The following is a 24,148-nucleotide window of genomic DNA, read 5'->3' as shown; positions in this document are numbered from 1 at the left end:
GCAGAAAGGAGTAACATAACGAACATATCTCCCTCTTAATTTCTTAACTAGAAATTTTGTGACAGATTTTGTGACACAGATATACAGTGTCTGAAGTAGGAATTAAGCTAAACTTTTAAGCTTTCTCAATCCTGCAGAATAACTTTGTTCTTTCTGAGTTACTTTCTTTTGCTGCATATTCAGTCTAATACATCCTTGAGTCTTTCACCATGTACCTCTTAAACCTAAAGTTCATTATTATCAATACTGTTTAAATATTCTAATAGAATTTTGATTTAACTGAAATGAATGTACAGTTAGTGTATACTTCCTATTTTAAGATTCCAAAACTCCATATATTGCTTTTTTTTAGTTGTTGTATTTAAGTAAAAACATCTAACCAGTTAACTAAACATAATGCATTATAAATATAAAGATACACTCCTGCTTTAGTTTTAATATACCATATGCATTTATCTAGTTGGTTTCATTCTGTTAATTCAAGAGGTTTTAGTTACTTTCGTGTAGAAATGCTTGGCAAAATGTACTTTGAAAACTGAATTCAAGACTACAATTTTAGAAAACAACTAGTAAGCTTTTCTGTATTACGTTGTTGATCTTAAGTACTCAGACTGTACTTTAAATTTTCACTTAGCAAAGTAGTGAACCTATTGTATATGCTTGTTGGGATGTAGCCAGTAATTACAATACATCATAATTTCTAAGCTTCCTTTAAAGAAAAATATATGCATTATATACTGAATGATAAAGTCTGTCTTTTCTTAGTTAAGATGCAAATATTAGTGTCATATCTTTTTCTCTTGTTTTCTCAGAATTTAACTTGAAAGGTTAAGTTTTTGGTATTGTCTCTTCAGTTTAATTGAAGGGTTAGTTCATGCTGCCATAACTTGTAAACACAAGCATAATTTCTGCTTGGGCTTTCTTTCTTTTTTCCTGCTTGTTAAGAAATGTCTAAAGTAGCACAGAATATTCTTCTGAGCTTTAATATCATGTTCATTCCTAGTTATGTGTTCTGTATTTCTTTACATGGAGCTTTATATTCATAAAAGGTCTTGAGTGATAGTTCAGTTATGCCCCACCTTTTTTGTGACTTGTTTATATACAACAGAGTGTGGATTATAGTTTCAGTTGGATGTTTATAGCCAGGCAATTTTATTTCAGAAAAGTAAGTGACTGAAAAGTGTAGTTACTTCTCTTTTGGTAACATCTTTTCATTCACTGACAGTTATTGTGAACAAGTGAAATAAAACTGTTAATCAGTCAAACAAATGTTGCTTAGTTTACTTGTTAGATATCTGTATATTTGAAAATTGTATGTTTTTGTATAAGTCCTGTCGTAGCCAAATAATTTGATCTCCTAATTTTAGAATTATAGGCTATATTCACTTTAATGCTATTGTGTTGAAATGTTAACCGTAGTAACCACCCACTTATAGATTAAAGATTGCTTTAAAATGAATCTCTTGCTCCCCTCAATCTAAATTATACCCCTGGTTTATTTGGACTTTAACACACATTTTACAGTTTATTTTGAAACTGGGATCTTTTGACAAACAAATTCAGAAGAGCTGTGTTCTGTTTTTACTGCCATGAAAATAATTTATTGACTTTAGAGAGCTAGTATGAAAAAATCATTGTAAAAGGAAGCCCTTTCTATTACCATCCACTGGAATTAAGTAGTAGTTTCCAAAACTGTCCCTTACTTTTTTAAAGTGATACCATCTGCTTACTTGGTCAGTATGTATCTCTTAGAGTGGTGTACCGGGTGAGTATTAAAAGAAGCAGAAATAGGGGGGTTGGGGCTTTGCTTCAGGGCTTTCCCCCTCCTTTTTGCCATTTCAGAATAATATCATCTCATTTTTTGTTTTCCTTCATAGATGCATTTAATATTTTCCTGACAGCAAAAAAGCAAAACATTGTGTTTGACAATGAAGCTTATGCCAGGCTTATAAACTTACTTTTGATGAAGGATAATTCTACGCAAGCAATGCAAGTGAAAGATTTGTAAGTATCAGTTCATTTATTAAACTTCACACTCAAAAAAGAAAAACCTATAATTAGGATTTTTCTAATGTATTATAGTAACAGTTGCTTAATTGTCTTCAACTACCCATAGGAATTATATGAAATGGTTTTTTAATTTTAAGGGGGTTTTTAAACTACAAAAGATAGAACTTCTATTTGTCCTGCACACTGCAGTTTATTTTATTTTTACCGTATAGAACCTCACAACTCATATATGCTATTCATATATAGAAAAGTAGTTTGGTTTTTCTGGGAGAAGGGTTCTGTTGTGTTTTATAGGTATGTGTTTTGTTTCTTGTTCAGCAGCTCGATCTGTGTACCTTTTATGGTGGAAGCAGCCTAATACATGAAGGCATCAAGGGTTTTGAACTTAGACAAGGCTTTGAATTGTACTTGAAAGCCCTTTGGAAAATTTGTTCCTATTTCTGAACCTCAGTTTTTCTTCTCTGTAATGAAATGATAATAAATCTTACATTAATTCTCCTAGGCATTGAAAGACATAGGGTGAAGTAGGAAAAAATATATGGTACTCAGCACATTTTAAATACCTTTTCTCTGTCCCTTCTTGTTTTGTAACCTGTTTTGTGGTGGTGTAAGTGGTAATGGTTTTGTCTCTCTGGCTAGTTCCTTAGAGTAAAATACTTTTTAAATCAGAAAAGTAAAGCTTTCTTCCCTGATATGTTAGTTAACTGACTCAGTTGTCTTATTCCCAAGGAATTAACTTCAGAAGTTAAGTAAATAATCAGAAAGGGCCTAGAAAGGAGTGGATCAAGGTTACCTGCTCTGGTATGTAGACATGTCCTGTTAATGAGTCAATAGCTTTATTTTTCAATGGCAAAAGTCAGTGTTTTCCTAGTATATTGTAAGTTTTGAAATGATGTTTCCTGGCTAATTTTTGGCCTTCAAAATTTTTACGTTGCAGCACTTTTGGAATATTAGAATCCTGAATAGAAGACGGATGTTTGCCATTCTTGGAGTTCACTGGAAAACCTGATGTTAATATGAGTGTTATGTTAAAGTTATGCCCCATGGGGCCATATTTGCTGTTTATGTTTTGATATTCTATTTTGAAAAATATGTTGTGTGTGATTGTACTTGTCTATAGAAATATATCTATATCTATGTATATATACACATGGCATGCGTGTGTATATATATATTCATAATATGTACATATAAGTGCTACGTATATGGATATACCCATGCATCATATATATCTATGATCTTGAATCATTTGTATATTTGATATTGAACAGCCACACTAAGACTTAAGTTTAGATTCTTAATGCATTATATCTCATTTGTGTGTTTACTCAGTTGCTGTTAGTAATTAAATTATCTGTCTCAGGAATACTCAGTATATCCTCAGTTAGTGACTTGAAAAATTTGACATTGAACAGCATCCTGTCATCTGCAACCATTGAAGTCATCCCGGAGGTGCAGATTTTTTCCAAAAGTGACTTTTCTCAAAAAAGTATTGACTAAATACTATGCTTAATTATCAAAGGTATTTTTGAGGCAACAGGGATTTGGGAGGAAGGGACAGCAGGAAAAAAAAAGGGGACATTTTGTGTTGAGAATTGGATATTGAGAGTTTTGAGTTGAGATTATCTGAGGAGATGGAAACGAAGAAAGAAAACTTTTTCAAAAGTCTTATAATCGTGAGGTTGGCCACAAAGACCTCTGAAATACTTCCTCAAAGCACAGATTATATAATTCTTTCATTGTAACTTGGCTGCTTCTTGAACGGTGAACCTCACATTCTGGTAGCATAGGTTCCTCTCCACCCACCCCAGAAGTTCTGACTCACCTGATCCAGGGTAGGGCCCAAGAATCTGCATTTTACTAGACATCCCAGCTGATGCAAGAATCTTGTGTCTTAAACATTTTGGTCACATGCCGTTCTCAGTGAGCTGCACTACTGTATGGTATGTGAGTATATTATAAAACATAGTCCCAAAATAGAAATTTTTTGGAGGATAAGATTTAAAAGTAGAAACAAGCCTTTTCTTGCATCACCTAGAGCATTCTCACAGTGTGCATACCGCTTACTGAAGTCCCCTGGTCTAGAATCATTTTTCAGATTGTATTTGTAACCAGTTAGTTAGTAGATGATGAATTTTATTCAATGGGGCAGAATCAACATCTTTTTTAATGAATAGAAAACACCAAAGCACTCCATGTAGTAAAGATATTTTGTGAACGTTTGCTCTCTGTTATATGTGTGTATGTATATTAGTGTGCTGGTTTGTGGTGTAACACGTCATTTTTTTACCATGTCTGACTGAGAATCTCCATCAAACAAGTGTGAAAGCTGTTGGCCTAAGAAGGTGGTTATAAGCACATCCCATCTATTTCCACTTACGTCCACAGCCCGTAAAATGTAAGCTTATCTTCTTTCCTCCCATCCCTCTCTCCATCTTCACGAAGCCTTGCTGTACTACTGAGGCACTTTCATCTTCGCTGTGTTACCGTTTGGGGAGTGTTTTGTAGATGGCTTCCCCATGTAGTTGTGTGAGCCAAAGAGAATCCTAGGTGCAAAGCTTTCAAATGCCCAGAGGCTCTTAATCTAGGAATCTGCGCACATCCTTTTCCTTGAACCAATAAAATGTTGTATCTAACTATGAATAATTGTAAGGATTGTATCTTGGGTTAGATCTGCATTGGGTAGTTTTGAAAATACCTCTGGACTGGGAATTCAGAAGTGGAAGTTAGAGTTCCAGTTCTCTGTTACCAAAGGAATGTCCTGTAACTTCCCTCGATTGGTTTGCTGGTTTATTACCAACATTCCACTAGGTCATCTTTTCCACTCCAGCTCTGCATCAGTGATCAGAATGAAACAGGATTGTTGCTTTTATTTTTAGAGCCATCATTACTTTAATGTGGTCTGACCAAATGAGCCACTGTAGCAAGTGGCTGTACCCCCAGTATTTTTCTGGCACTGTTACTCTCACATTACTCCATAAATAGCAGTCTCTTATAGTTCCCTACTCATTCTTAAGAGCAGTGGTTTCCCCTTTGAACTAATGCAGTCATTGTTTTTGCTATACCTTTGCTGTCTCTAATGTGTTACAGATTCACTTGACTACTTACTAATGAGATTTCTTCAGTTTTATTAAGAAGGTTATTTAACCTTCCCAACAAGTAATGAAACCTCAAAAGTAACAAATGCCTTTAAAATTTTTGAAAGAATGATGTTCTTTCATTTTTAGTTAGAAATACATTTCTTCGTGTTCCAAAAAAAAATTTAGGTATAGTGAATTTTTTCAGAGGAGGGGAACTACTTGTTCATAAGTCAGTAAGGGTTATGTAAACTGTTATTTTACGTCTTTGTCAGCACTGGACTGCACAGTTATGACACTTGAGAACCATGTGCTGATAGCTCTGCTTTACCTTTGGAGATAGCGCTTTATTTTCTTTTGTTCCTACTAGCTTATTTATTCTGTCTAAAAAGAATGTTAAATCAATCACTGTGCTTTATTTTCTTTTGTTCCTACTAGCTTATTTATTCTGTCTAAAAAGAATGTTAAATCAATCACTGATGCTTTTTACTGGATTGGCCAGTTTTTGTTATCCAAAGTAAGATAAATTCTGATCACTGCCTAATTCCCCATGCACAGGTTATGTAAGTACAATCCATAGACCAGTCATTGCTTTGAAATCTCTAAGATGAAACTTTCCCTGTAATATTATCTTCTTTGGTTAAGACAGATTAACTTTTGCAGTTGATTGTAAGTTAAAAGATTGATACCCCTTTCTCTTTGTGATTTTTTCCCCTGTATTTTGGCAGCTCTGAAAATGAAATTATCTGTAGTTCTGTGCTGTCCAATCCAGTAGCCACTAGCTATAACTGCCCACTTAAATTTAAATTACTAAAATGAAATATAATTAAAGTTTCCATTTCTCCACCACAGTAGCCAGGTAGCCACATGTTACTTGTGACTACCCTATTGGGTGACATGAATAAGAAATACTCTCATCATCACAGTAAGTTTGATCGGACATCTCTACTAGATTTTTTTCCGAAAGGAAAGATCATAATTAAGAATCAGAAGTAAACTTCTCTTATTTTGTTCTATTAGTGAATCCGTCGCAAAGTTACCAGTATGCTTTGTAGTTTTCTCCCTTTGTCAGTTTGAAACATATTGGTTGTGATTGGTCAGTTTCTATATGTAAAACGTGTATGTATTCAGCATATAATAGACCTGGGGAGAGTTTTCTTCCTGTTTATCCCCAATTTCAAATTTGTATTGAATATATACCTTCTTGAGATAGGAAGAAATTATTAAAAGAAAAATATTCTGTGTTTTGAGATTTTCAAAAGGTTTGACATCAAGTGTGGTGTCAGAGGTTTTGTTACCTTGTGGTTTTAATGAATTTTAGTGAATATTTTCAATTAAGTATCGTATAATACATGTAATAATGGCATAAGAAGTGAGGTTAATTTTAATAGTGTCTCCTTGTTTATTTAATCATGCTAGAGATTGAGAACGTAAATCCTTTATTTTCTGCAGTTTATAGTCTCATGCACGAGTTGTTGACTTAAGAGCTTTGACAGATGGGACAAAGGAAACAAGTCGAACTGAGCAGTGGGTGCTTTGGTGGGATTAAGAGGATCGGTCGGGGGAATAAGAAAATCCTGCACCCGGGAACTGCAGGGGGGATCCCCAGAGGCTGGAAGTGACTGAGAGGATGGGCACATCACGGTGTTTTGGAGGATTTTCTTGGGATTGATGAGAATAATTTAGTAGTGACCCTGCTTTTCTCGCAATCTGCTCAGCTTAGATGTTCATGTTGGCAGGCCAAGGTTGTTAGCAGCCAGACCATCACTGAGCTTGAGAAGGCAAATGGCAGCAATTGCTTTTGCTCCTTCTGACCTTTGGAGATTTCCTAATCAGGAGATGAACCCCAGGGGCATTAAGGAGGCTGAAATTTCAATACAGGTGATCCACACACAGTGTAGCAAACAGAACATCTCTGGCTAGGGTTTTTCTTTCCTTCTTTTTAATAAATCATGTAGGTTTTAGTCATAAGTAAAGCAAGTTTTTGCTCTTGAGTTTTAAAAAGTTGGGGGATTTCAAATTTAAGGCTGGGACAAGATTGTGTGAAATCTTACATTTTACTGTAACCGTGGTTTTAGCTCTGTGGTAGGTTCACCTTTAAAAACTATGTATCTAGATGACAGAAATTTGAAAATTAATCAACTGAATGAGATGGTGCTAATAATACGCTTTAGTTTATATTTAAAATATAAAGTGCTGAAAATAAATGCTAATTTTTTTGCCGAAAGACTAGTTTTACATTTTATAAATTACGGTGAGTGTAGGAAAAAAAGGAAAAAGTATCCCGCTTAGGGTACAGCAGAACAATGCAGGGCATGCAGTTATTTTAGTCATCTAATATGTCAGCATTCAAGAATCTGAACCGATTGTTTAAAAAAAATCTTGTACTTTGTTTCTTTTGTTGCTCATTTCCAACTTTGTCATCTGTCAGAATGCAAAAAAAAATTATCCTTCTATAACCATTGACAGGATAACACAAAAGCTGTCTCCAGGTCGATATTTTGCAGCAATATTTTTAACATACGAACAGTAGTTTTTATAATTTCACCTTGGTGCTCAACCATTTATTATCGTATCAGAAGCATGTCAGTAATTCCTTTCTAAATGTCTGCTTCTTTTAGCGCTGAGACCCACATCAAGGGCTTCACACTGAACGATGCTGCCAACAGCCTCCTCATCATAACGCAAGTTAGGCGGGATTATTTGAAAGGTATGTCACAATGCTTGACCTTTACGTCACATTAATGCCTCTGCAGATTTTTCTTGTAACGCCCTTCGAATACTTGGATAAAGGAGTCCATTTAGCAAATTACCTGCTTATCAAGAGCCTTTTGTGGTAGCTGAGAGACGTAAATTACTGTACATGCATTTATAATACAGCTTGAATATGAATGTACTTGTCATTTGACCACTTAGTCCAGTTTCCATTCCATTTAACACAAGATGGGTTTTCTTAAGATGAATCACAGCTCTTCAGACATGCAAAATTTGTGTTCCAGAACGAGAGAAAGTACAGGCTTTCAAGTGCGTTAAAATTCACAGCACAAGTCATTTTTCGCTTTGGAAATTAACATACTTTAGAGCATCTGAAACAATTCCCAGCAGTTGTTTCTTGCATATTGTGTTGGTTGTGTGTGAGATAGCAAATGAGTTAAATTGAGTGTTAAATGTGTGGGATTGTGCACCAAATGATTATAATATTGATTTTTAAAACTTAATCTAATACTTTTTTAATAGTTCATAATACCAACAGCAGTAAGATACCATGTTTATTTGGAGTTTGGAGTTTTTAAATGAATATTAAGAGGATAACACCAGAGAAATTGGAGATGACTTTGGGGAGGATTGGGACATGGGGCCATTTGCTTGGCAGAGGCTGTTTATGGGTTTGCAGAGGGATGGATATGAATGGGATGGGCTTATGAATGAGCTCCCAAGGGGGAAAAAGATGATTCTCTTAAATTTAGATAAGCATCTGTTCATATTTAATTTTATGTTTGAATTTTAGCCAGAAACCACAGTTTTTGCTGATGTAGCGAAACCTGCTTAGGAACTCTTTAAGGAAGGTTGAAACAGCTTTTTAACTGTCGAATATATATATTACCTAGTTTTTTCTTCAGTCTGTGAGAATGGTGTTATTCCTCACTTGCATGCTTATAATAGAATTTCACATCTCTGAAAGTTGCTAATTGTGCCCCTTTAATGTTACCTGTAATGCCTAGACGTATTAGACTATAGATGTCTTCCTAATTAGTGAGGACTGAGTATGTAAGTGATGATTTCTGCCTTTGCAGAACTGCTGCTTCAGTATTCTATAGGCAGGACCAGCACATTAAACAGCCCAGCCTTTAGTCATAATGGAGTGTTGTAAGGTTTGCTATTAAAACTTTAAAAGCTTTCATTTTCAGTAGCAAAGGCTTTTGGGAAAGTTGCTTTTAAACGCAGAAATGATAAACAAGTTTTTTCTACTTTTTGTATTTTTATTTTATTTTTTGGCCATTACACACAGCATTTCAACTCTTAGTTCCCAACCAGGGATCGAACCCCATGCCTGCTGCAGTGGGAGTGTGGAGTCTTAACTACTGGACCACCAGGGAAGTCCCTGATAAACAATTTTAAAACATCAAAAAATTAAATTTGCTCCCCATATCAATAAGCTCATTTTTGTAAAAAGCTTATATTTCTGTAGACATAGAGATCAGGATAAAATACTTTTTTTTAATTTCAAGAGGTTGCTTTTTGAGCAGAATCTGATCAATGTTTAATTGACTGCTACCCTACTTGTATGTTAGGTTATCCTGTGAAAACAACAAGAAACTGATATAATTTCACATCTGTTTTCATCTATTCAGTTGGAGACTGATTGAGAGCAGAAGTCATGAGCCCGCTTTCCGTGCCTCCCACCTACTGATAACCTCCAGTGGTCATTGTCAAGGCCAGGATGGTGTTGGCACTATCCATATTACCTTATTTGTGCTCCATGGCTGACTATAGCTCCCAATTAAAAAAAAAAAAAATTTCAGGTTTCTGTTCTTCAATTCCATCTAAAGCAGGAAGAAAAATAAAGCCAATTCAGTCTTAATCTAATTTAACTAGCTTATGCTGTTGTGGAATATTAATAACTGATACATCACAACTTGGCAATATAAGGAGTATTACTTGGGGCGGAGGGTGTGCATGGGAACCACTTTTGACGTCTCAGAAGTCATGAATTGTACAGAAGGCAGATTCTGTATGGGTATATGATTTCAGTTCCAAGGTCCCCTGCTTCCTTTGGGTAGACACAAGGTGGTCTATTCTCGATCCTTCACTCTGACACACACGCGCACCTGCAGATGCAAGCCCCAGTGTGGTTAAGTTCTTGGGTTGGTGTCTAACAGTATTTACATTATCTGTACCTTAGTTTCCACATATAAATTTGGTACCTCAGAAGGTTAGTTGTGAGTGTGACTGCTTAATCTGTGTCTGGAGTGTAGAAAGTGCTCAACACACGTAATAAAAGCTTGATAAATGCTAGTTACTATCATCAACATGATAATCGTAACTGTTATTTGATCTACTTGTAGGAAGATCCTTCTTAGCTGACAGTATTGCTGGCTAATATGAATATTCCAAAGTTGATTATCTGTGTATGACCACCAGTTAAGATTTTATCAAGCCTATTTTCTATAAAATTTTTTATTTCCTGTGTGTTCATATGTATCTGTAAAATTTTACTGAATATACCTTTTAACCTTTTTTTCCCTTTTCCCCATTTAAGAATCACTGGTTTAAAGTATAGATTTGGAGTAACAATAAGTTTTTTATTCAGTAATAAATACTAAATTTGTGATGTCTTTGATCGTATCACTTTTAGTAGTGTGTTTAATTACTACCGTTTCCCTATTCTTCCGTTAATGATGGACTGTTCTTATTTGGAAAGCTGCTTTGAGAGTCTTAGTTTTGTGTAGGTTGCATTGCCTTAATTGCTAGAGAGCCATGAAGTTTTCTTCGGTAGCAGTGAGTGTTATGTTAAGTATTACATGTTCCCTCCAGTCCACCACTGTATTTAGTTTAATGATTTTGCTACTCTGGCACTTAGGTGAGTAACTCAGAAGGATATTCCATATTTATCCATAATCAAATACTTGTAAGTTTGATATTAAAAAAAACAAACTCTCGTGGAGGGTCTCCCTGGGAACCTGATAAGGTTTCTTTTCTCTGAAAAATCAGTGCAAGAAAATATCTGCATAGTATTTAATCATGTAAAATAAATTTGTCTCTGAGCTGAATGTTCCAGGTTGGCTGTTCATCTTGTATGATCAAACCTTTTTGGATTAGAAAGAGATACTGTTTTCAAGAAAGAATCTTTGGGATATTAGATTTTTGATAATCATGAATCTTTGGAGTGTAATAAAATCTGGCAAAGTGTGAATGCGGGTAAAAGTTACATAGTTTTGGAAAGTTTGTAATTTTTTAAATTCTTCCTTATTTATATTTCTCTAAACTTGTCAACTTCCTTGAAATTAGTCACTAAATGTTATCCCTGAATGGAAGCTGCTTTCTGTCAGTAACATTTGCATTTTCTGTATGACTTACAGAAGACATTTCTCTGGTCTCTGATATAGTCAAATAAATAATTTTTTTTTCAGATTTCACATAAAGTATTAACATTTTCTATAATATAGAATAAAAGTATTCATAGCTTTTTGTGTTTAGTCATTTGGTGCTCATATTTAAAAGCTAGTTCTCAAACTGCATTGTCAGTACATGTCATATAAGAAAAACTGTTGCCTGCTTTTCTATTATAGATGCTCTGACAACACTAAAAACAGCCTTAGATTTGGACCAGATACCTTCTCGATTAGCAGTGACCCGCCTTATTCAGGCCTGTGCCCTGAAGGGTGATACAGAAAGCATACAGGACATTCAGAAGTTGGTAAATGGACTCGAGGATTCAATTGGACTTTCCCGTATGGTTTTCATCAATAACATTGCTTTAGCACAAATAAAGAAGTGAGTATCTTCAAACTTCCTTTTCTTTCACTGTACACACTGGAAGGAACATTATCTCAAATACCACCTTTTAAAAAGGCAGGCTATTAGGAACCGTATCAACTGTAGAGAAAACAGTGATGCCAGTTGCTGCCTGTTTTATAATTGTCAGGGAATAATTTTGTGTTACAAAAGATGTTTTAGCTGTAAATTAAATCGTAAACAACATTGATCAAAATTTTCAAATTCATGAAATTTGCCCCGCAGTTGGTAACTTTGCTCATTCATACATGCCAGGCCCTTGTTGAAACACTTCTTTATGAAAGTGAAAAATAAGTTCATTCGAATGTCAGCAACGCTTGACAGTGGCACTCTGCCAGAACATCGTGAAACGGGGCCCAACAAGCTCGTTAAAAATACGCCTTTCTGTTTTGTCCACTCTCCTGTTCATCCACCCCTGTCAACACACACCCACACAAAGGGAGGTATTTACAGGTGATTGTCTTACCACCATTTCTAGATTGCTTATTGAGAATCACTATTCTAGAAATAAATAAGAACTTGATTTTTATTAGCCTCACTGGTGAAGTTAAAGATTCATGTGGGTAACTGAAATTCACATTCTTCATGCTTTTAGGGAAAAAATGTTAGTTAGCAATTACTCTTACATACAGGTAATGGCTTGTGATACTAAAATGTCTTATTGGCTTTTACGGGGTTTTTGTTTTTTCCTTTCTTTGGACAGAAGTTGTTTGGTTTTTCCCCCTTTTAAAACTGTTTCCCCATATAGAACTTTTAACTTTACCTTTAGTAAGAAAATGTGATTATTATTTTAAGTTAAAAGATTCCAGAAAATTATTTAAGAAAGATCTGGATGGATTTTAAATGTTACCATATAATCAGAGTTTTATATGATGTGGAGATGTTTTTATTAACTATCAAATATAATTGACTATTAAATAATTCTCTAACTAAAACCCTTAAGAAAAATTTATTTTAATGGGGTTCATTTTTAGAGAATTGTTGTTTCAGGTGATAATTCCAACATAAAATTGATTATTTGGATTTGGAGTACCATACCATAAACTGTGAAGTATCAGTTAAAGAGCACCTTAACCAAAAAGTTAGTCATAAAGATACTTTTCATCATAAGTTGTTTAATAAGGCCATGTAATTAATTTTTTAAGAATGAAGTATGAAGATACTTTGTTCAGAGAACTTTTATATAAATTGAATATTTTTCGAATGTTGTATATCACCTGAAAAGAACAAATTGTTGTGAATGTGGGTTGAGAGACCTGAAAATGTACCTTTTGCAGACATCATGAGCAATTTTAAGAATCCTGAGACTAACATTATCTTTATTACTTCATGCAGTAGTGACCAGTTGTAGATTATAATGCCAGAGTATAAAGTATAAAAGATTTCATTTCATATCCAAACAGCTGCAAAAACAAAACTTTGAAATACAATAATTTTTTAAGTTACTGTCTTTAATTCTTCTCTGTATAGTTGTTTGTTCTTTTCTCTAGAGCGGTGTTTTAAAATAAACAGCTGCTTCAGTTGTTTGTTGCAGCCTAAAGCACCCAGTGATTGCCTTTGCCACGTAAATGTAATTTGGTTCAACTTGTATAATGTTTTTTATCTGGTTAATTATAAATATATTGTCTTTTTCCCCCCTAAAGTGCTTGCATGTGTAAATACTAAATTACCTGTACTGCAACTGCCTGTGATGTTAATATAAAAGCAAATATTTCTTTATAATTTATTTTATTTTCTTTTACAGTAATAACGTAGATGTTGCAATAGAAAGCATTGAAAATATGCTTACTTCCGAGAAGCAAACCGTGGACCCTCAGTACTTTGGCTTGGCATACTTATTCCGAAAAGTCATAGAGGGACAGTTGGAAGCAGCACTTGAAAAGAGTAAGTTAGCTCTTCTGGTCAGAGAGCAGAGAAGCACTTTCTCTAGCCTGTCTGGACTGACTGTCTTTGGTGAGTGAGTTATACCATTGTTTAAATGAAAGATTTTTCTTGTCTTTTTTTTTTTTTTTTTCCAGTAAGCATCATGGCGGAGAGATTGGCCAATCAGTTTGCAGTTTACAAACCTGTAACTGATCTTTTCCTTCAGCTTGTGGATTCAGGCAAGGTGGATGATGCCAGAGCTCTCCTACAGGTAATGACCCACCACATGTGGAGCAGTGAGGCTTTGTGACTTGTGTGAAGTCAGCTGAGAAATTACTAGGGTTAGGTATGTGGTGGAAGACCGGAAGTGAAGTGCGGCACTGCTAGCGCGTTGAAATTCAGTGTGAATCAAGGTCACCTGAGAAGGACTGGATTGTATGTTACAGCTTGCTGGTTTTAAAGATGCCAAATTGGACTAGAAATGTCTTTAGAGTTAAATGGGGGTGGAAAGAGACATGTTTTGCCAAAATGATTTAAAGACAAATGTTTCCGTGCAGATAGGTATTGCAAAACAGTTCCTTTGATTTCCTAGTTTAATTTCTCTAGCGCTCGAAATACCGTGCGTCACCATGGCAACACAGTTTGCAAACAAAAAGTAGGAAATGTTTGCTTTTCAAGTACTGCTTCTCTTGAATACTCAAACACTCTTGGTGCCTTATTTAAGATTTATTAAGAGTCAAATTTGCTTTCTATTCACTTGTGTGTCACAGACACATTAAATGACAAATGCAGGTCTCTGTGGCCCGCACTCTCAGTTAGATTAGCAATCTTCAGGGAAGGAGACAACTGCATTCATGCCATTTTAACAGCACTAAATGTAAAGCCGCTCCAAGTGCCGACAGAACGGTGGGTGATCGGAGCTGCCACTGGTAATGTACACAAACAGGCACCGCCAGGGAGCCCCTTCCCAGCAGGTGGCAGTCAAACAGTCACCGTGATCCCGCCAACGGCTGTGTTTGTGTAGACTCCCTGTGTCAAATTGAGGCCTGGGACCAATTTCTGATAGTAAATAGTATTACATTCCCTTCTGGTTTTGCTAGCTGTGACACATCTTAGGTAGCAGATAGGGAAGGAGAAAGTGAACTCACCTGCTTGTGATCCTGAAAGGTCATCCACTTCGAGAGTGGAATCCAAGCCATTTAAAAGGAATTCCTGAGAAATTTCTCTGTGTTAGCAGTTTTGTGAAAAGTGTAAATTGGCACTGCCTCTAAGGCTTTTTTTACTTTTGTTCCTGGAGAGACAGAAATGCCAATTATTTGAGAATTTTCTTGTTTACTTTTTTTTTCCCCTTAAAAAATTTTTTTTGAAACAGAAATGGCAATTTATAATGGGGATTCAAGAATCTTTTCATTGTTCTATCTTCTTGCCTTCTGTGTTAAAAGCTTTATCTTGAAAAGAGTAAATTCTCATGTTTTATCTTTGTATGGTACATACCTAAGTGTACCTACTCAGGTATATGCATGTCTAGCTGAGTATTCATTCAACTGTGACACATTATTACAATAGCTCTTTAGAAAGATGCACTTGGTATTTCACTTACAAGCTTTTTCTGAGCCATGGTCATCAAGGCTCTTCTTAGTAGCCCAGGGTGGGAGGCAGTGGGGATGTGATGGCGCCCGCAGAGCTGCATGTGCCCGCAGCAGCCTGTCCAGAGCGCTTCATGGCAGCCAAGTGCTGCTGCCAGCGTCGTCTTTGCATGTTTGCTCCTTCAGTAGGCTGTGGTTTCAGACGGTAAGCCCTTCACCCATTCCTTACCTGCCTGCCAAACAGCTCAAGATTATTCTTACTGTAGTGAAGAATGCCTTGTTCACAGATGTCGAAAGCATCCATTTATAGTGTAAATGTTCTGTGTGTCCCCAGAGTTCTTTTTATACTAGTCGTTTTAGTATTGACAATGTTGTAAAGCTTTGAAAGAGCAATGTGCTTTTGGAAACTTAAGAGAATGACATCTGCGATGAATGTAAACTAAAATATTGTCTTGCCATATTTGATTTTACTATAGCATCTAAGATGGGATAGACACTTGATTTAGCTGGTCTGTCATATAAACTTTTTTTTTTTTGAGTTTAACTTTTGTCTCTTTCTCAAGCACTGGCTGTCTGTTGCAATGAAAGCCTTTTATAAAATAGAGAGATTGAAATCAGTCCTTTTGTATGCATAAGTGTAGGTAATTATACTTTAAAGAGAACTTGCTTTGTACATTTTAATTTTTATAAAGAAACGAGCAGTTATCTCCCTGACACCTTATTAAATGTATAATTAACCTTATGATCCCTAGCTCACTTGTGAATGCTTGGCAGTATAATTGGAGAGGCATAGTGTTTCTTTTTTCCCTCTTTCTTTGCAGTCCTAAACCTTATTCTGTGGTTGTTGAAGCATTAGTTTAATTTTTCCCTTTTCTTTTTAAACAAACTTTATACTTGCAGTGCCGAGGACAACATTCACAAAAGCTTGGCAGAGCTTGCACTTGTTTTCTTTTTTTGCTTTGAAAAAATTGGTTGACTATTAGGCCTTCCTGTTAGTAATGATACATTACTATATTATTGTGAACTTTCTTAATTGGAAATATTCACCTTGGTCCCCTTGTTTATCAAAACCGTCACTTACTGAATAATGTTTCGATTTTTAGAGGTGTGGTGCAATCGCTGAACAAATCCCGATTCTCTTGGTGTTCTGTATTAGGAATTCTCAGAGATCAGGAAAGGTAAGGTGCTATACTTGCTGCCAAGGCAATAATGCTATGAGCTAGTCTTGCTCAAAGGTATTGAGTACCATAGAAGAGCTTTTTGATTCAGGACCTTTTCTAAAAATGCTGTAGAGATTGAACACTTGCTGGCCTGAACTTGTTTACTTTTTATATTGATGCAAAGTCAGCTCTGGCTCCTTGGTTGTATTGGAAATGCAAAACAGGTTCATGCAGTGCATTGAGCCCCAAGAAAGGACCCTTAGGAATGTAAGATACAAATCCCATTGCTTGGGTCGCTGGGTGAGTTTCAGAGTGCAGAGCCTGAGGGAGCTGCCTGCTCCAGAGCGCCTCCTGTCAGGTCACTCGGGGAGAAACCGCGAGGTGGAGGAGCTCTTTAGCTTATTTATACTAAAAGTGTGTGTGTGTGTATGAAACAGAACCAAGTCTTATTGACGTTTATTAAAAAAAAAAGAGAAAAAAAGCATATTTCAAAACTGTCCTTTTAGATTCGATTTTACCTGTGAGTGGGCCCCAGAAACCCTGTTTTTAGGTTACTGGGCACATTATAAAGTTCTAAACTGAGCGCCAATTGTAATGTTTGTTTTATGTGAAACATTTAGGTTGTTTCCAACTCTGGAAACTAATTTTCCTTAATTTTCACATAAACACTTTTCAAAAGAAAAATATTTACCTAATTGCACTTTTCTCTCTGACTCATGTATTTAGTTACAGCAGACATCATTTAGGAAGTATTGAGTTGCCCTTTTTTTCCTTTCTATGAGATTATATAAAATGATGTATATTTACATATAACCTACCACTCAGTACCTGTAAATGTTAAATCATCCCTAGATTACTGACAATACCTAATACAATGTAAATGCTATGTAAATATTTGCTGGCACCCAGCAAATTCAACATTTGCATTTTTGGACTTTGTAGAATTTTTTTTTTCTTCTGAATATTTTTGGTCCAGGGTTGGTTAAATCCACAGACTTAGAACCCACAGGTAACAGAGGGGCTGACTATACTAAGAGATACAAAAGGGAAATAGTCCATTAAATTGAGTAGGCAGTTCTACTGTATAATTGTTAAGTTTTTATGATACAATGTCCATATGTCAGTGTCATATTTCACTGTTCTTCTGAGTTGTGGTGATGTTACCTATGTTTAATTTCCTAGGCACCAGTAATGAAGTCTTTGTTAGAATTGATTCCTGAATTAATTGACAAGGAAGAAGCATACACTTGCCTCATGAAAAGCTATGGTAATAAGTCTCATGTAACTGCATTATTTAAGTGATTTAAATATTTGTAGTATAGTCAACAAGTCTTCAGCTCAAAAGCAGTAATCCTGAGTATCAGATAATTGCTTATGGTATAAATAATTTATTTAGCCTTAGGATATGTTTTAAAACTATATTTAAGGGGGTTCCCTGGTGGCTCAGTGGTAAAGGATTTGCCAGCCAATGCAGAAGACATGGGTTTAATCCCAGATCTGGGAAGATCCCCGCATGCCATGGGGATTAAACCTATGTGTCATAGCTGTTGAGCCTGTGCTCCAGAGCCCAGGAGCTGCAGCTACTGAAGCCTGTGTGCCCTAGAGCTGGTGCCCTGCAACATGAGAAGCCACTGCAGTGAGAAGCTTGCGCACCACCCCTGGAGAGTAGCCTCTGCTCGCCACAACTAGAAAAAAGCCCATGCATCAGCAAAGACCCAGCACAGCCAAAAAAGAAAAAAAAGAAGCCCTGTATTTAAAAAAAAAAAAAATCTGAAATTATTCTTATAAACCATCTCTGAGCATCTTCTGAGAGGCCCTGCTTTGTTGAGTTACAATCCAGGTTCCTGGAAAGACTTAGAAGTCCACTTGGGTGTACATTCTGGGAACCAGTTCTGCCCCTCCAAGGGCCTGCAGCCTGAAATACAGCGTAAAATGGCTATATGTTTAAGATTTCACTTGCCTGTTTGCTCCTTCAGTGGCCTACCTACCTCCTCTTGGAAATAGCAAACACCTTAATTAAAAAGTGGGCCCCAAGGTTTTACCTGAAGTCACAGCTTTGAAATTGTAGTCTTTTAAACAGTTTTCTTCCCTGGTTGCCAGGCGACCACATGTGGAAGGGAACCAGTCTAAAGTTTCCTCAGTAATTAAGATGAATGTCAGCGTTTGTAAGTTATGATCAGCTGTCCATCTGAGACCCGCTGATTTGTTCACTTGAGCCAAAGGGTAAATAAAGAGTTGCTTTGTGGATTTGATTGTTGGCAGGACACCAGACTTAGCAATCAGAATTTTCCATTTTTATATCATGTTCCCCTTATGAGCGGAACATGATATATTTCGAAATAATGCTATAATCATAAACTTTTTTAAGGTTCAGTTCAGTTCAGTTGCTCAGTCTTGTCTGACTCTTTGCGACCCCATGAATCGCAGCATGCCAGGCCTCCCTGTCCATCACCAACTCCCGGAGTTCACTCAGACTCACGTCCATCGAGTCGGTGATGTCATCCAGCCATCTCATCCTCTGTTGTCCCCTTCTCCTCCTGCCCCCAATCCCTCCCAGCATCAGAGTCTTTTCCAATGAGTCAACTCTTCGCATGAGGTGGCCAAAGTACTGGAGAGTCAGCTTTAGCACTGGCAGGTATTAGTAGTATGTAAGATGAAGTGTAAAACAGCATGAAGTTACTACTAAATTTGTGACAGTTGGGAGGGAGAAGAGCAGGGAGATCAGGAAGTAAGGAAAGAGAAGAAAGTTTTGGGAGTAGCTCCCTAGAAGATGCTAGAGCTTGGGTTGAGCCCTTGACAGTGGAAGGAGAAGGCTTTGGTCTGTTAGGGACGGGAACAAAGGATTCACACAGAAGAAACTGACTTCACCCAAACTAAAGATCTGTTCAGCTTCAGTGAGAGGTGTACAGTCATCCTCAGTCCCTTAGGGAGATCCTTGATTGATCCGTGAACATCCCACATCATCCTGGAGGCTCACGTTGGTGCTGGTAGAGTTGGGGTTAATTATTCAGCATCAGTGTAGGGTAGATGTTAACAATCTAATGCAAGATCAAAGAGTCAGATCACTAACAATTCTTAGCAGAGCCTGTATAATTTCAACAGTGAACTTAAAAATATTTGCATGTCAGCCACAAGTAGAGAGCCAGCTAAACTTAGCTCCTAGGCTGCTGCATCATCCAATTACATGAAATATTAGTGTAGCTTGTTACCAGATGTATGTAGTTTTTTAATGTGTATTAATAATGTATATAAATCTGGGGGGATCACTGGCTAACTATGCCTCATTTGCATATTTTAGAATAGGAGAATATATTGAAAGTCTTCTGGTGGTGTTTAGCAGCTGATCTTGATGTAGATACACACTTACTTTACATGCCCCTCATCACAAAAGTCACTGAATTAGCCTGATTTCAAAGTGTGGTTTTAAACAGAAGATTGAATGGTATGTGCTTACTCTGTGATTGAAGACTTCTGTTTGTGGTCAGTTGAACTAGCATGGGTCTTGTAAAATAGCTGTGTTGTCATTTTCCTTCTCTTTCATAGTGGGTAATGCTGAATGAGAGGTGTGGGGAAGGAAGACTGGATTGTAGATCCTGGATATGGTTTTTTTGTTGAAGGTAGTTAAGTATTGGTTTCCTTTAGGATAAAGGGATCCAGGTATCAATGAATAAGTGTTTGGGAAAAACAAGAAGATAGGTTGACTTTATCTATGATTAATATCTTTTTTTCCTAGTCTTCGACAATGATGTTGCATCTGCTAAAGCACTATATGAAAGTTTGACTGCAAAGAATGTAAAATTGAATGATCTGTTTCTAAAGCGTTACGCAGTTCTGCTGAAGAATGCTGGAGAGTCTGTCCCTTTCACTGAACCTCCTGTGAGTGTTTCTTAATTAAGAGGGGGGAAAAATACCTCTACAGATTTGTGTATTCATAATAATGTGTGAAAAATAAGGTGAATACTTAATTACATGAGGATTAGATCTCTGTGAAGGACCCTCCAGGGAGGGCTTCAGGAACTAAAGTTATGCTACGGGTCTGGCTGCCGCAGAACATAGCCCTCTGAGACCGAGGTTTAAAATACAAGGTCACTCTCAGACCTTCAGCTGTAGGTATGAATTTATCAAATGTCCTTGGGGCAGTTCTCTCTTCATTTCAACTTGAAATAGGATTTAATGGCCTGTATTTCAGTAGCTAAGCATATTATGTCACTGTTAATTACTTGTTCATTTCCATTTTTAAATAAGTTGGTTTTTATTTCTTTAGGATTTTTAATGGAAGTATAATTGACATAGCATTATATTAATTTCAAGTGTACAAAATAATTTGATATTTGTAGATATTGCAGAATGATCACCACAGTAAGTCCAGTTAACAGTGGCCACCATATATAGTCAAAAATTTTTTGTGTGTGTGAAAACTTTCAAGATCTGCTCTCTTAGCTGCTGTAGAATGTGCAGTACAGTATTATTAACTATATATATATGTATATTATCTCTCCATGGCTTACCCATCTTCATCCTCCCCAACCCTCACCCCTGCCTGCCTCAGGCAACCTTTGTGGCTGCTGCTAAGTCACTTTAGTTGTGTCCGACTCTGTGCGACCCCATAGATGGCAGCCCATCAGGCTCCCCCATCCCTGGGATTCTCCAGGCAAGAACACTGGAGTGGGTTTCCATTTCCTTCTCTAATGCATGAAAGTGAAAAGTGAAAGTGAAGTCGCTCAGTCGTGTCCGACTCTTAGCGACCCCATGGAACTGCAGCCCACCAGCTCCTCCGTCCATGGGATCCTCCAGGCAAGAGTATGGAGCGGGTGCCATCGCCTTCTCCACAGGCAACCTTTAGGCAACCGCTAATCTATTCTCTGTATCCATGCGCTTTGTGTTTTTCATATTTCTAGACATAAGTGAGATCACACAGTGTTTATCTTTTTCTGTCTGGCTTATTTCACTTAGCACAATACTCTCTAGGTCCATCCTTGCTTGTTGTTGGAAGTGGCAAGATTGCGTTCTTTTTATGGCAGAATAATATTCCTGTGTCTGTGTGTGCGACGTTTTCTTTATTCATTGATCCATCGATGGGTGTTGAGGTTGTTTCCTTGTCTTGGCTCCTGTTAACTCTGCAGTGAATATGCGGGGAGCATATATCTTTTTTAATTAATGTTTTCATTTTTTTGGATAAACACCCAGAAGTGGAATTGCTGGATCATATGTTAGTTTTCATTTGGATTTCTTGAGGAGCTGCCATAGTTTTACTTAGTGGCTACACCATGTATGTTCCCACCAACAGTGCACACGGGCTCCTTTTTCTCCATATCTTCACCAACACTTGTTATTTCTAGTCATATTTTTACAGTAGCCATTCTAACAGATATGAAGGGAGATCCATCTCAGGGTGTTTTTTGTTTGCATTTCCCTGATTGGTGATGTTGAGCAGCTTTTCATGTACCTCTTGGCCATCTGTAGTTCATTTTTGGAAACATGTCTGTTCAGTTCCATTGTTGCTATTGAGTTATATAAATTTTTTGTATGACAGTTAACCCTCATCAGATAAATACCTTTGCAAATATTTTCTCCCATTCAGTAGGTTGCCTGGGAAATTTTGTTTTACTTGGCTTTGTTTAATAAGAGAAATCATATGTGCAGAATTCCTTTTTACTGTTTCACTGAACTGGAAGTGGCTAAAACATGTTTATTTCAAACCTCTTAACCTTCCCAAAGGAGACTGCAGAGTCTCCCAAGTGTTAACACCTGCACACACACAGCAGGGGCTCTTGGTGCTTTGACTCTGACTTGGAGGCTATTGGATAGGTGATTTCATGAAACAAAGCCGAGTGCTGAAGCCTTGAGGGGACGGCAGCTATCATGGGCCCAGCAGTCTGTCCTGCTAGTTGGCAGTACTTTATGATTTCCAAGTTTTGTGCCATCATCTCTTGCTGGTAACTCTTATCTGTAACTTCCCTCCCTTTTTTCTTGTCTACAGGAGAGCTTTGAATTTTACGCAAAGCAGCTAAAGGAGTCAAAGGAAACCCATTTGTGAAGCAAGCCAGCACTATTTTATTTTATGTGTATTTGTGATTCTGTGTCTAAATATTATTTTTTAAATGTGTTTTAGAGGACAAAATAAACAAATAAAAAGTGACTTTGTTTATGTACTTTTATTTATTCATAATGTTAATAATGTTCACCATCTTACTGACCATAACTGTGTATATTAAGTCACTGGACATTTTTGGGTTTTGCCTACGCTGTAAATCTATGGCATTTTCTTTGAAGCTCCTGGTGTATGAGGCTATAGTTTTTCAGGGTTCTTCTCCCCACTGACTTTTCAGATCCTCTGCTATTTTGTTCCTTTAGTTGACTTGCTTGTCAGTATTGTTTATCTGAAAAATTTTGGAGCCAGACAAAATGATGCTCAATGGGCTCTCTGATGCTTAATATTCTATGAAATTCTTTACTTACACACCCCGCATACTTTCCAGTTTGTAAAATGTTGGTGCCAGAGGCATCTGACGTGTCATCAGATCCATCGCTTGTCATTTCCAGTGAGATGCTAAGACTCAAAGAGACTTGCTGGTTCAGGGTGTTCCCTCCAAGCCTTCCCTTCTACCACAGTGGCTCCCACAGACCTCTGTTCACTGAAGTCTCCAGATCTGCATCTGAGTCATGAGTTTGATCATGAAGTAGAGCAGTACATTCCGTTCTTCCTGGTTTCAGGTCTTCATCAGCATAAGCTCTACCCTGCACTGGACTTGTTACTTCATAGCACACCCAGTGAATACGTAAATAAGTATATGAAGGAGTGAAATCTTGGTTTGTATTCAGTTTTACCAAAGTTGTCCTCAAGGTGGCCTTCATGCCTGTTAATATCTACACTGTAAGTCATTACTATAAAAGAACCTAAGGCGGGGTGGTCAAGATAGTCTGTCATCTTACTATGTAATGTCGACCTACTCGGGGATTATGGTATTATTTAAAAGTTGAGAATGCTTTAATTGGACTTATCCCCATTTGGTGTGTTCCTTGTTCATTTGAAATCATTGATTAGCTACTGTTTTGGTTTCCATGAGGTTGCTTGGTTCCCACCATGTACAAGAAGGGGGACCTGCCTTGGTGGGAAATAAGCCAGCCCCACGCTGTTCATGCTGCTCACTTGTGTGTTTTGGGGGCCAGCCGTCCTGATCTGGGGCCTGCAGGTGTCACGAGAAGGGAGGGTTGATGGAGGGAAGCCAAGGAATAATGCTACGGTGGCAGCAGCCATACTTTTCTTCATCTCTGCTCTGTAGAATTAGACCTGAGGAATGGGGCTCGGTCAGTGCCGAGTCCCAGCCTCCACAACGCAGTTCTAAGCTTCCCTTTGTGCACTCTTCAGGTGCAGGACCTACGCGTGCTGTTTTGCTGATACCTGATTTGCCATGAGCCTCACTCATTTGGGATTCCACTGAAACAGGCTCTGTATTTTGGAGTTATGCGAATCATAGGTTAGTTGAGCTAAATTTTATTAATAGTCATTGACACAGATCTCTAAGATGAGGAACAACCTTGGGGCAAAATCTGAACTTCCCAGTCATTTTTACAGAAACTCAAGAGTACAATCTCATTTACGTGAAGTGACTCCAAGCCAGCCTTGCATAAGGACTCTGGTAGAATGTGGGTCTAGTGCAGAGGAGGTAGATATAAACCGCTTGATGAGCTTTTCCTGCTTAATAACATTTCTAGCAAGCTGAACCATTAAATATATTTCATATATTAAAGTACTGTCAGGTCATGTATCTGTAGCACTGTATTGGCTTCCCCTTTTAAATGTAAACATTTAACATATAACCATGTGTATTCTAGATGAGCTTATGAATACTTTCTAAATATCTATTAGCAAAGTTGAAATAAACGGGAATATAAATACAATTATAGCAACACTCAGTGGTATCTTTTAGACTCA

The 24,148-nt window shown here is 37.1% G+C and overlaps 1 protein-coding gene across 3 annotated transcripts in view; it reads left to right on the top strand.

The window, feature by feature from the left end:
• Window positions 1-22,349, top strand: part of LRPPRC (leucine rich pentatricopeptide repeat containing) — a 101,498-nt gene extending 79,149 nt beyond the window's left edge. For all 3 annotated transcript variants that reach the window (XM_055539957.1, XM_055539959.1, XM_055539958.1), the window contains 9 exons: window positions 1,878-2,004; window positions 7,709-7,797; window positions 11,378-11,582; window positions 13,348-13,487; window positions 13,622-13,737; window positions 16,156-16,230; window positions 17,395-17,479; window positions 19,946-20,088; window positions 22,193-22,349. In XM_055539957.1, the coding sequence (XP_055395932.1) occupies window positions 1,878-2,004; window positions 7,709-7,797; window positions 11,378-11,582; window positions 13,348-13,487; window positions 13,622-13,737; window positions 16,156-16,230; window positions 17,395-17,479; window positions 19,946-20,088; window positions 22,193-22,249 (1,037 nt within the window). In that variant the 3' untranslated portion in view covers window positions 22,250-22,349. The remainder of the gene's footprint in view (window positions 1-1,877; window positions 2,005-7,708; window positions 7,798-11,377; window positions 11,583-13,347; window positions 13,488-13,621; window positions 13,738-16,155; window positions 16,231-17,394; window positions 17,480-19,945; window positions 20,089-22,192) is intronic.
• Window positions 22,350-24,148: the final 1,799 nt, after the last annotated feature.

The sequence above is a fragment of the Bubalus kerabau genome, chromosome 11 (assembly GCF_029407905.1).
Source record: "Bubalus kerabau isolate K-KA32 ecotype Philippines breed swamp buffalo chromosome 11, PCC_UOA_SB_1v2, whole genome shotgun sequence".
Classification (NCBI taxonomy): Eukaryota; Metazoa; Chordata; class Mammalia; order Artiodactyla; family Bovidae; genus Bubalus; species Bubalus kerabau.
This window is presented reverse-complemented; position numbering and strand designations above follow the sequence as displayed.